This window comes from Rhinopithecus bieti, unplaced genomic scaffold (assembly GCF_001698545.2).
Source record: "Rhinopithecus bieti isolate Rb0 unplaced genomic scaffold, ASM169854v2 scaffold_947, whole genome shotgun sequence".
NCBI lineage: Eukaryota > Metazoa > Chordata > Mammalia > Primates > Cercopithecidae > Rhinopithecus > Rhinopithecus bieti.
The window spans coordinates 5,995,044-6,008,012 of record NW_016803664.1 but is presented as its reverse complement, the minus strand read 5'-3'; the positions used below and the strand labels follow the sequence as shown (position 1 = coordinate 6,008,012).

At 49.7% G+C, this 12,969-nt stretch overlaps 1 protein-coding gene across 6 annotated transcripts in view; it reads right to left on the bottom strand.

The window, feature by feature from the left end:
* The window catches only part of HVCN1 (hydrogen voltage gated channel 1), a 41,990-nt gene that overhangs the window by 28,016 nt on the left and 1,005 nt on the right, over positions 1–12,969 (bottom strand). For 2 of the 6 annotated variants that reach the window (XM_017847586.1, XM_017847592.1), the window contains exons 2-3: positions 12,411–12,494; positions 7,114–7,153 (exon numbers count right to left, since the gene is read on the bottom strand). In XM_017847586.1, the coding sequence (XP_017703075.1) occupies positions 7,114–7,134 (21 nt within the window). In that variant the 5' untranslated portion in view covers positions 7,135–7,153; positions 12,411–12,494. The other 4 variants (XM_017847577.1, XM_017847602.1, XM_017847598.1 and 1 more) reach the window with 4 other exon arrangements.

The window sequence follows — 12,969 nt, the reverse complement described above, 5'->3', positions numbered from 1 at the left end:
CATGCCTATAATCCCAGCTACTTGGGAAGCTGAGGCATGAGAATCGCTTGAACCTGGGAGACGGAGGTTGCAGTGAGCTGAGATCAAGCCATCGCACTCCAGCCAGGACAATAGAGCAAGATTCTGTCTCAATAATAATAATAATAATAATAAAATAAATAAGAGATGGGATCAAGGTTCTGAGATACAGTCTTACCTCCCTTAGCAGAGGAGCAAACTGAGGCCTGCAACATGGTAACCACCATCTGTCAGTGGACAGTCCATAGACTTGCAGCCAGGTGTGCTGCTTCCTGGACCAGGGTCTTAACACCACGCAGGCAGGGCCAGGGCAGTTGTCGCCTGTCCTAGCTTCACTCACCCTCCTCTATAGCCCTATCCAGCACTAAGCCTGGTGCATTTCGGCAACTAAGTGACCGCTGATCTGCCACCTACTTCCCCCACCCTCTGCTACTGCCCCGGCCAACCCCCCGCCTCACTTGGAGGCTGTCGCAGCTCCTCTCTGCTCTCTCCTTCCCTGCTGCATTCTCTATCAGCTGCAGGAGAGCATCCCTCCAAGCATGACTACATCACTCCCCATGCAGAAAAGGGCCAGCCCAGTGGGCCTGAGGCTGCCTTCCTCAGACAGGCCTGCCTAGCCTCCACTGGCATCTGGGAATGTGGACTTCTGGAAAATTCCCACCATTCCCTGATAAGAGCAGCTCACTGTGCCTAGACTGCTTGTGGAAACAGCATGGTTTATGCTGAACTCCTACTTTCCTTTGGAGAGTCTGGAACTTTTCTAAGTGCCAGGTAGAGGGTGCCTCTGTGCCCAGCTCCAGTGAAAACTCTGGGCATTGGGTCTCTAAGGAACTGCTCTGCTCGCAAACACTTCACACATCTTGTCACAGCTCCCTGCTGGAGGAATTGTGACCCCTAGGACCTCTGCCTCCAACCCAGGAGAGGGCTCTGGAAGCTTGCACCAGGTTTCTTCTGAACTTCACCCCACGTGCCTTTTCCCTTTACTGATTTTAATTTCAATCCTTTCATGGCAATTAATCTGCACCAGGAGCGCATCTGCATGCGAGTCCCACAGGTCCTCCTAGTAAGTCACTGATGCTGGGCACAGGGTCTCCGGGACCCTGACACACTCCCTTATTTAAAACTTTTGGCTGGGTGCAGTCACTCACACCTGTAATCCTTGCACTTTGGGAGGCAGAGGAGGGAAGATCCCTGAGTTCAGGAGTTCAAGACCAGCCTGGACAACAGAGTGAGACCCCCGTCTCTACAAAAAAATCTAAAAGTTAACCAGGTGTGGTGGTGCTCACCTGCAGTCGCAGTTACTTGGGAGACTAAGAGAGGGGGATCGCTTGAGCCCAGAATGTCGAGGCTGCAGTAAGCCATGATCGTGTCACTGTACTCCAGCCTGGGTGATAGAGGGAGACCTTGTCTCTTTAAAAAAAAAAAAAAGAGGCACCAATGCCTTCCAGAAGTTCACTCCTGTTTGCACACTGTAGCCTCTATCTGCCCAGCTGACCTTCCCTCTCACCTCTCTCCCCACTCTGGCCATACTGTCTCCTTTGAGCCTTTCATACTTGGCTGGTTTCTCCAACCACAGGGCCTTTGCACACGTGACTTCTTTCGCGTAGAATGTGCAACCCCCTCTCACCCTGTCCTCTATCTTCTTCTTCGTCCCAGCTCTCAGGAGCTGGCCAGGCCTTCCCCATCACACTCTCATGTGGCCCAACTGTTCACAGCATGACCTCTGTGCCTGGCAGACCACAGGCTCCTGCTGAACATACCTCCTGGATGGTGGAAGCTGGAATGAAACCCCTGAGCAAAATCTCTTCTCTGTGGGGAGGCAAGAGGACTCCAAGCAGCAGGCTCAGCTGCCCCAGCACTTCTCCCCTCCAGCCCCGGGGGATCTGTGTTCTGAGGAAGGCCTATTTTTAAAATCAGGGAAGTCTTTAAATAAGTGTAGAAACTTTTCCTTCTCTAGGGTGGGGAGGAAGTCCCCTGAGGTTCATGAAAACCACCATCGTGACAGCTGATCAGCTCTGGCAGGAGGGCTGCTTACAGGCTGAGGGGTCTAGCTGGTGGCCCAGGTCCCCCTAAAGCCATGGTCCCCAACTCTCCTTTTTCTGTAGGGTTAGGAACCCTCCTGCCTTGATAGATGAGCCGCTCAGCCTGATGAGATCATGGCAGGGCTGCCTGCAGACTATATAGGACATATTTACAGGAGTGGGAACTGTAATCATTGCAACTATCCCTAGAATACCTGCTATTTAATATTTTCTGAGCTCTGTGCAAAGACCTTCATTAACATACCGTAACAAGCCCATGGGGTAGGGACTGCAATGTCTCTGTTTATGGATGAGGAGACTGAGAACAGAGAGGCCAGTGACTTGCCCCAGGTCACACAGCCAGTGAGAAGCAAGGCTAGGATTCCAACCCAGGCTGCCCAGCCCAGGGCCCCCTCCTCCTGCACGACCCCTCATGAACACTGCCCAGCCCTGCACCTTCCTCACAGCCGGCGAAGCCCCGTGCTGGGAAGGGAGTTTGGAGCGGTGTTTCTCAATAAGAAATCACGTTTCATACCCTGCCTGTCAGTACACACTGACTTGTGTACACACATTCTATAACTAGCCCTAAAGTTACTATGTGAGGAGATCTTATTTTCCATTTCGTTCTATTTACTTTTCTTTTCTTTTTTTTTTTTTTGGAGACAGGGTCTCACTCTGCCACCCAGGCTTGAGGGCAGTGGCATGATTAGGACTCACTGCAGCCTCAACTTCCCGGGCTGAAGAGATCCTCCCACCTCAGCCCCAGAAGTAGCTGAAACTACAGGCGTGCACCACCACGCCTGGCTAATTTTTTGTATTTTTAGTAGAGATGGGGTTTCTCCATGTTACCCAGGCTGGTCTCAAACTCCTGACCTCAAGTGATCCACCTGCCTCGGCCTCCCAAAGTGCTGGGATTACAGGTGTGAGCCAATTTCATTTCTTAAAAGGTCGATTGTAGCTCACTCAATGGATTTCAGGACCCGCCAATGGGTTGAGTTTAAAGACACAGTTCTAGGGGGACACACTCTGCCTATTTCCCTGGGAATGACTGAGAGGGGAGTCTGGTCCCAGCCTGTGACATCAGTCATGTCAACCAGGAGCAGGGACTGTGCAATTTGTTTTACAAAAGTGTAGAAAGAAAAAAGAAAAAGTTACCCAGGTAGAAATGTAGAGCTGCCACCCATGTGACTAGGTCGCCTGAGCCAATGTCTAGTGATGCTTTGGCCATGGAAACCACAGGACACACAGCTCAGCTATTTCTCTTTCCTCCTTCTGCAGAGGGAGGGGCTACCCAGGCGAGGCTGCATGTTGGAATCATCCGGCAGCTTTAAGGCACCCCAAAACCTGAGTCCTGGGCTCAGAGCTTCCAATTCAACCCATCTGGGTGTGGTCCGGGTACTGGGGTGGTCGATGTGCAGCCGAGGTGAGTAAGGAACCCCAGCTGCACCGGGGGTTTCTGCATGCCTCACACGAAATGAGCCCAGTAGTTGCAGGGATTTCTACACACACCTGGCTCTTAAGTTCCCCAGAGGTGGCTGCTGAGTGCAGTCACCTGTGCTGAGGAACAAGGTCAGCTGATGGCTGAAAAGCGGTTCATCCTTATGACAGAGCCAGCAGCTCCCATGTCTTAAATGCAGGCTGGAGCCAGGCACCCGGCTAAGTGCTTTCCACATGCAATCTTGTTTAACTCTCACCTCCACTCTGTGAGGTAGTGTGATCATTCCCATTTTACAGAAGAGGAAAACTGAGGCTCTGGGAGGTGGAAGCGGGCAGAGAGGGGCTCTGAGGAGGGCCGGTGAGCCTATCTCAGCAGAACTGCAAGCCAGGTCTGCACCATGGCTACAAAACCCCACCAGTCTCTCTCCCAACACAGCTGTTCTCCTCTCATAAACTAGGAGAGCTAACACTCAAAAAATTATAAAAGCAATCTCATTAAGACAACTTTTTTCCAAAACACAATTAATTCCATAAGGGCAGATCATGAAAAGGAACATGTTCTTCAAACCAGTAAGAGGCTTATTTGCCACAAGTGGTCCTGGCCCTTTCCCCAGCCCCCCAACAATGCCCTCCTGACAACGCCCTCCCAGGCTAGCCTCTGTGTGATGACAAACAGGCTCCAGGCTCCAGGCTGCAGGCCCTGGGAGTTCCCTAAGGTGTGTCCCTGGTCCTGCATTTCAATCTCTACTTCCCTTGTTGTCCCTATGCCCTGGTATGGGCTTCTGACAAGGCCCTCACCCCACCAACTCGTTCCTGCAACCCCCAGCCTCATTTGGAACCCCCAGACTCAAATGCATACCCCCAGTTTGACCTGCTACCTATTACCCCATGAACAGACCTTTAGCCTTGATCTATTTCTTTTAGTATTACTATTGTGAAAAGAGGAAAAGAAAGGGAAATAAATTTGTAACAATCCCAGCACACCAAACTTATGTGTCATCTACCTGTCTACCTCATTCTCTCCCACCTGTCTATATTTTTTACAATTATAATCAAAGACAGTGGGCCAGGTGCGGTGGCTCATGCCTATAATTCTAGCACTTCGGGAGGCTGAGGCAGGTGGATTACTTGAGGCCAGGAGTTTGAGACTAGCCTGGCCAACATGGAGAAACCCTATCTCTACCAAAAATACAAAAAAATTAGCTGGGGATGGTGGTGCATGCCTGTAATTCCAGTTACTAGGGTGGCTGAGGCCCAAGACCATTTGAACCCAGGGGGCAGAGGTTGCAGTGAGCCAAGATCATGCCACTGCACTCCAGCCTGGAAGACAGAACCAGGCCCTGTCTCAAAAAACAAAACAAAGACAGCAGACAATTTCCTATCTTATTTTTTTTTACCATTTTTGCATCAGATTCACACCTGTTCAGAGACCAGGAAACTTACCAAGGAGTCAAATGGTCTCATTATTGCATTTTGCATGTTTTTTAACCATTTTGGATGGTTTTTAATCCAATCCTAAGACCACGTTTTCTCACATTTTAACATCTCTGAAATCCAGCTGGGCCTGACAATTGACCGGTTTCAGGCTTGTTATTTTTAATCACAGTAAATGGCAGCACGTGCTTGTTTCGCTTTTTTTCTTCATAGCACATAAAATAAGGTGCATCTACCGTGTTGTCTCATGTGCTAAGAAACATGGTGCCATAAATTGTACTTTTTATTTTTTATGGGTTCTTTTCCCATAAGTGAGATGACCAGGCTTGAATGTGGGAATTTTCAAGATTCTTGATATACATGGTCAAATTTTGTGTCTAGAACAGTGGCATGGGTTAACCCAGTTCCCCGTACTACGTATGAGTGAGCTGGTTTCATCACAGTCTAATCGGCATTAAGCATTTCTAAATGTTCTTTTTGGTTTGCCTAATTTAATAGGGAACTACAAATGAAGGAAAAGCATGAACAGTTCCCACTTAACCTTTCTTGCATGCTGACTCTCTTATGGATACCTGGAGCTCCTGGGGCTCCTAACTCTTACAGTTACCGGGGTCATCAATTTGATGAAACACACAATCACCATCATCACCATCCTGTGGTCATTCTGACCCTCACATTTGCTTCTCAGACTCTGCCCCACTCACCCCTGCTGCTGCCCTGAGCTTCCTGCTCTGCCATTGCCATCTTGGCCTGGCCAGGCCCCCAGAACCTCAAGATGAACAGCTGATGGGAAAGTCAACACTTCCTTTCTACCTCGCCCCCAATCTTCACAACCAATGCCCCCCAAATCCAACAAACTTGTGCCTCAGATATCAAAAACAGTCTATTTCCTACTCGAGATGGCCACAAGATATAGGAGGAAAGCATTTCCTCTGGAGTCAGGCCAGGTTGAAATCCCAATTTGTTTTTTTTGGAGACGGAGTTTTGCTCTTGTCACCCAGGATGGAGTGCAATGGCGCGATCTTGGCTCACTGGAGCCTCCGCCTCCCAGGTTCAAGCGATTCTCCTGCCTCAGCCTCCTAAAGCAGCTGGGATTAGAGGTGTGCGTCATGATGCCTGGCTAATTTTTGTATTATCAGTAGAGATGGGGTTTCACCATGTTGGCCAGGCTGGTCTCAAATTCCTGACCTCAGGTGATCCACCTGCCTTGGCCTCCCAAAGTGCTGGAATTACAGGCATGAGCCACCGTGCCTCTGCCTCCTAAGCTTAAGCGAATCTCCTGCCTCAGCCTCTCCAGTAGCTGGGATTACAGGTGCATGCCACCACGCCTGGCTAATTTTCGTATTTTTGTAGAGATGGGGTTTTGTCATGTTGACCAGGCTCGTCTTGAACTTCTGACCTCAAGTGATTTGCCCACCTTGGCCTCCCACAGTGCTGGGATTACAGACATGAGCCACCACGCCTGGTGTGAAATCCCATTTCTGCCACTTTCTAGCTGTGTGATCTTGGAGAAGTGACTTTACTTCTCTGTGCCCAAGCCCTGTTATGGGCTCAGTACTTGCCTAACATTCTGAGACAATTGTATTATCAAATCTTCCTGACAATCCTTCAAGGGCAGGGGTGGTAAATAATCTTTTCACTATTTTCCAGATAAGGAAACTGAGGCTCAGGGAATTGAAGGGCACAGTTATTTTGTGCCTAAGGACACACAGTTATTAACATGCACAGTTCGAGACCAGCCTGACCCACATGGAGAAACCCCATCTCTACTAAAAATACAAAGTTAGCCAGGTGTGGTGGCGCATGCCTGTAATCCCAGCAACTCGGGAGGCTGAGGCAGGAGAATCACTTGAACCTGGGGGACAGAGGTTGTGGTGAGCTGAGATCGCACCATTGCACTCCAGCCTGGGCAACAAGAGTGAAACTCCATCTCAACAAAAAACAAACAAACAAACAAAAAAAAAACGCACATAGTTATTAACATGCAGGACTGGGATTCAAAGAGTCTAATGTGGAATATCAGGCTACTTGGAGGTTTTGTGAAGTCCTTTTATAGCTTCTCATCATTGTGATTTTAAATATTTCAGTATAGTGGAAACATCTAAACAGGTGGTTCTCCCTCTCCTGTTTGAAACACCAAACAGAATTATCCTCTCAAGGTTAGGATATCCTCCAATGCTGCAAGACCACAGAATTCATTTACCTTTTCGTCCTGGGTGGCCATGTCCCTGTTGCCTCTGGATCTGAAAAATAAGAAGACATTTGTCCAGATCTATCATCCTGCTGCCATCTACCTTGGTATTTGCTCTGCAATTCTTTCCGACAAATTAGTTTTAAGTTAGTTTAGTTTTAACTGTGCCTGAAATTAGTGTAAAGTACAAAGTGTATGTAGGAGGGTATACACCCTGGATATAGAGCCAAATGAGCTGAAACAGGGACTTTGAGTCCTGTGTACAAACACTTATTTGTACACAAAAGTTCATAGCTTTTCACAGCATTATTCTTAAAAGCCAAAAGGTAGAAACAACGCACTTGTCCATCAACGGATGAATGGACCAACAAAATGGGTCTATCCACACAATGGAACTTTATTCAGCCATACAAAGAAATGAAGGGGGCCAGGTGTGGTGGCTCACACCTGTAATCCCAGCACTTTGGGAGGCCGAGGTGTGTGGATCACCTGAGGTCAGGAGTTTGAGACCAGCCTGGCCAACATGGTGAAACCCCATCTGTACTAAAATACAAAATTAGCTGGGCATGGTGGTGGGGACCTGTAATCCCAGCTACTTGGGAGGCTGAGGCAGGAGAATCACTTGAACCCAGGAGGTAGAGGTTGCAGTGAGCTGAGAGGGTGCCACTGCACTCCAGCCTGGTGACAGAACAAGACTCCATCTAAAAAAAAAAAAAAAAAGGCCGGGCCACGGTGGCTCAAGCCTGAAATCCCAGCATCTTTGGAGCCGAGGGTGGGGATCACAAAGGTCAGAGATCGAGACCATCCTGGCGAACACAGTGAAAACCCCGTCTCTACTAAAATTACAAAAAACTAAGCCGGGGCGGGTGGCGGCGCTTGTAGATCCCAGCTACTGGAGGGCTGAGGCAGCGGAGAATGGCGGGAACCTGGGAGGCGGGAGCTTGCGTGAGTGAGATTCCGGGCCACTGCACTCAAGCCTGGGCGACAGAGCAGAGACTCCGCCTCAAAAAAAAAAAAAAAAAAAGAGCCAGAGAGAGTACTGATACATATTACAATGTAGATGAAACTCAAAGATACCATGCTAAGTGAAAAAAGCCAGACATAAAATGTCACATATTGTATGATTCCATTGATATGAAATGTCCAGAACAGGATATGAAATGTCCAGAACAAGCAGATTGGTGGTTGCCAGGGGCTGGAAGAAGGGAAGAATGGGGAGTGACTGCTTAATGGCTTAGGGGGCTCCCTTGTGGGGTGACAGAAATATTCTGTGCAGCTAACAAGGTATTTTAAAAAAGAAAAATGATTTAATTTTAATACAAAGAAAAACAATGAAAATATTCTGATAGAGGGTGAAGGCTGCACACTGTGAAACGTACTAAATGCCACTGAATTATTCACTTCAAAACGGTTAACTTTACATCATGTGAATTTCACTCCAATTAAAAAAAGACAGACATTACAGTGTTGGGGTTGCTCTGAAAAGCAGTAAACCTTCTGAACATCCACCACCAGCTACATCAGTGAATGCACCTCTGAGCAGCAGGAGCTGCTAGTGCTGTTTGAGTATTCACATAAGGACGTGGAAAGACGCCAGCCACAGAGCAAGCAGAGGAGTCACATTATGGCAGAGTCTACAGGATGACCCCATCTAAGTCAAAAGAAATACAGATTTTTTTTTTGGTCTGTAAGGATCACTCTTCGCAGTGGTTATTTTTGGAAGAAAAGGGAGTGATCTGGGTGTGGGGCTTTTCTCTGCTTCTGGGAGGCGTGAACTTTTACAATGAGTAGGTGTTACTTTAAAACATTATTTTTAACATAGGTGATCTATGCATGTAGTGAAAAATTTAAATTATACAAAAAGATATTCTATGACGAGTCAATCTCCCCTCTACCCATTCTCCTTTCCAGAAGCGGTCGCTCTGACCGGTTTCCTATGTCGCCTTCTGGGGTATTCTATGCCCTCATAAGCACATGAGTATACACTCTCCCCCAACCTTCTATTTTTTTTTTCGTAAACAAATGTGAACCCACATACTGCTCTGAACCTTATTTCCCTTTAGGGTGTGGTAGGCAAAATAATGCTCCCCCTCAAAGATGCACATGCCCTAATCCCTGAACTTGTATATTACTTTACATAGCAAAAAGGATTTTGCAGATATGATTAAGTTGCAGCTCTCAAGATGGCAGGAATGATTCTGGATTATCCTAGTGGACCCAATGTCATCAGAGGGGTCTTTGATAAGTGGAGGCAGGAGAAAGAAGAGATTGTGAGGACAGAAGCAGAGGCTAGAGTCAGAAAGATCTGAAGATTCGATGCTTTAAAAGATGGAGGATGGGGCCTCAATCCAAGGCATGTGGGCCCTTCTAGAAGTTGGGAAGGCAAGCAGATTCTCTCCCAGAGCCTGCAGCAGCAACACAGCCTTGCCCACACCTTACTTGAGCCCACTGAGACGGATTGCGGACTTTTGACCTCCAGAACTGTAGCATAATAAATGTGTTATCTTAAGCTACCAAGCTTGTGGCCATTTGTTACAGCAGCCACAGAAGACTAACACAGTATCTCGGAGGTGGTTCTATGCCAGTGCATCCTGCATGAAGTGCACGCCTTGTCATGGCTGCACAGGAGTCCCCTGCAGGAATGTGTTTAATCTCACTAGTGATGGACCCCTACGGTTGTTTCCAATCTCCTCCCACCTCAGTGCTTCAACGAATAACCCTGCAAGGTATGATCTCGGCTCACTGCAACCTCTGTCTCCCAGGTTCAAGCGAATCTCCTGCTTCAGTCTCCTGAGTAGCTGGGATTATAGGTGCCCACCACCATGCTCAGCTAAATTTTGTTTTGTATTTTTAGTAGAGACAGGGTTTTGCCATTGTTAGCCAGGCTGGTCTTGAATTCCTGACCTCAAGCAATCCGTTGCCTCAGCCTCCTAAAGTCCTGGAATTACAGGCATTAGCAACCATGCCTGGCCTAATTCTAAAAAATTATTTTGAAATAAACTTTCAAGAAAACTTTAAAAAGGTTCTTTCTCTACCCACAGTTACATGCTGAGGGTGCAAGGGACTCTTAGAGTTTCTTGCTGGTTGACTGGCAGGGCAGCTTCTGGACCTAGCAGAGCTCAGCTTTGTATGTCCCTATACCAGCCCCCTGGGATCCTCAACCTGCTCTCACGAGAGGGGCTCAAGTGGAACCATCACCACAAGAGGAGGTGAAGGGAAGAATTAAGGTACCCTGGAGATTTCCTTCCTTTGCAAGACAGGAACTAGAACTAGCACACATGCAGAGAAACACTCAGCTTCAGCAATTCAAGCAACAGAAAATGTAAAACTACCATGGCCTTCTCCATTAAACTAGCCAAAACAAATAAAAAGGGTAAAACCCAATGCTTGCAGAGCTGCAGGGAAACGTGCACGCATTCCTGGAGATGATTTTTCTAAATAGGTACCTGGTCACAAGAGGTAAGTGCCTTCAAAATGATCCCACCCTTGACTTGCACGCCTCAGTTAGGAAACTGTATCTCCAAGAAGTCATTTGATAGCCAAAAACATGCACAATATGGACAATGATATTTATAGCTAAGTTGAATAGCACGGTTAAAACCTGGAAGTGGCTGGCCCTCAACCCTCAAACCCTACTTAGGGAAAAGCTGAGGAAGGCAGTGGGCTCTCGGGAGGAATGATAATTCTGAGGTCTATGTAGAAACAGGAGAAAAAAATGCTGTCAAGCAATGAGAAGAAAAATAGGCTGATGGCTGACACGTTGCCTGCAACTGTACAAAAGTATCTGTGTCTTTCCTAGGTGCCAGGCACTGATTTCCCAGGTTCTGGGAAATCCAAGGTGAAGAGGCAAGGGCAAGGGCAAGGGCAAGGTCAGGATCCTGGTAGACTGACATGTTACCTGGGAGACAAACAAGGAAGCAAGGAAATATACAAGACAGACCACATCCCCAGCTAAGCACTGGAAAGCCAACCAGCCAGAGTAAGGGGCCAGGGAGCAGGCGGGGTCTCCTTAGGTGGGGTGGTCGGGGACAACGTGACATTTATGGTGTCCCCTGAATTACAAGGGAGTATGTCACAGATTGCAGAGAAGAGCATTCCCGAGAAAAGGAAGAGCATGTGTGCTATGCACAGCCCCTGAGAGAGTGGAGAACTTAGGAGGAGGAGGCTGGGGACAGCAGTGTACAGGACAGTGGCTGGAGAGAAGAATCAAGAATAATCACATAGAGCCTTATCATGGAGAGGGCTTGGCAGGCGATGCTAGGGATTTGGATAGGAGTGAGGGGTCAAGCGTGATGAGGAGGCAAGAGATGCTGGCAGCCTGGACTCAGGGTGGAAGTAGGGGATGGAGGAGTGGCCGGATTCAGGATACACTTTGGGTTAGAACTTGTTGCTGGCCTAGACAGTGGGGAAGGGAGGAGGAGGAGGGTGGGGCATGACAGCTCCCAGGGCCCAAGCCCCAGTGACTAGCAAAGGATCAAGTTTGGGGACAAGAACACTCTGGCTTCCTCCTTCTTGCTAAACCAGTGGCAGGGAGGGCTGGGGGCCACGGAGCAGCTCTGGACCTTGTGCAAACCTCAGCCCAGAGATTTTCAAAACCCTGCCCTTATCAGCCTTTCTCTCTGGGGAGTCAGAGCCAAAGAAGTTGCCGCCCCCTCGCCTTGGTCTTACTCAAGCAGCTCCTAGTTGCTGGTGGGGCTGTCCGGAAATCCTGCGGATCTCAGATAGCCCTGAACAACCTGAAGTTAAAGGTGCCCAGGACAGAGAAGTACCCTCAGAGGGGCGCGAAGGAGGGTGGAGCAGGCACTGGAACCATGAACTTTTGGTAGTAACCTGGTGCCAGGGGGCTAAGCCTGTACACCAAGCATCTTATGTCATCTTCTCGGCAATCCTGAGAGGTAGGTTCATGCTTAACCTCATGGCACAGATGCGGAAACTGAGGCACAGACAGGCCAAGTCACGTAGCTGAGCCTGCAAGATCCCCCACACCTAGCACTGGTGAGAGTGGTGGGGGCAATGTTCCTGGAGGGAGTTGCAGTGAAGAACCGCTCTCCCCTCTCTGTCTTGGTGTCTCCCCTGGCCCCAACCACGCTCGTTCCTCAGCATCTGTCTCCAACAGGTCGGTGTTTTTAAACTGTTTCCAGGGAAGGGTTTGCTGCCCCGGGGCTCCTCCTTCAGGGATGGCTGGGTCTGCTCACTGCAGCCTTCTCCCGGGACACCCAGCACTGCCTCTGCCCCTACTTCTCTCCCACAATCTCCCAGGAGGGCAGCGGGGCAGGGACGATGCATCCGAGGACTTAGGGGACACAGACCTGGTTGTGAGTTCTGGCTCTGCCTCCTTTGGTTGTGTGACCCAAGGCAAGGGGCTTGGCCTCTCTGCGTCTTGGTTTCTTCACCTGTTAAGAGACGACGATGGTCACCTGCGGCTGCTGCGCGGAGTGTGAAGAACTGAAGGCACCTGGCCCAGGGCGGCGCGCACCACCAACTTTCCGGGATCGGGGGGGTCACTGGGGCCGGCGTCTCCCGCGTCCCCCTCCCCTGGACTCCAGTCCCCGCCGAGAGGAAGCACTGCCCGGCTGCGCCGCCCGCGTTGGGACACGCCAGAGCCGAGGGCAACCGAGGGCTGGGGTCCTGCTGGGGCTCAGCGGCGAGGCCTGGACAGCGGGGATGCGAGGGCGTCCCCTCTTCTCAGAGGAATCGGGCACTGGGGGTCTTGGAGAAAGGGCTGCACGCCAAGCGGGGTACGCCCCCCGCCGGGCCCGAGCACTTACCCGGCGCCCTACCCGCCCGCGGTCACCGCGCGACTGGGAGCCTCGGAGCAGGTCCGGCCCGCCCCGCCCCGTACCAGGCCCCGCCCACGCCCGGGCCGCC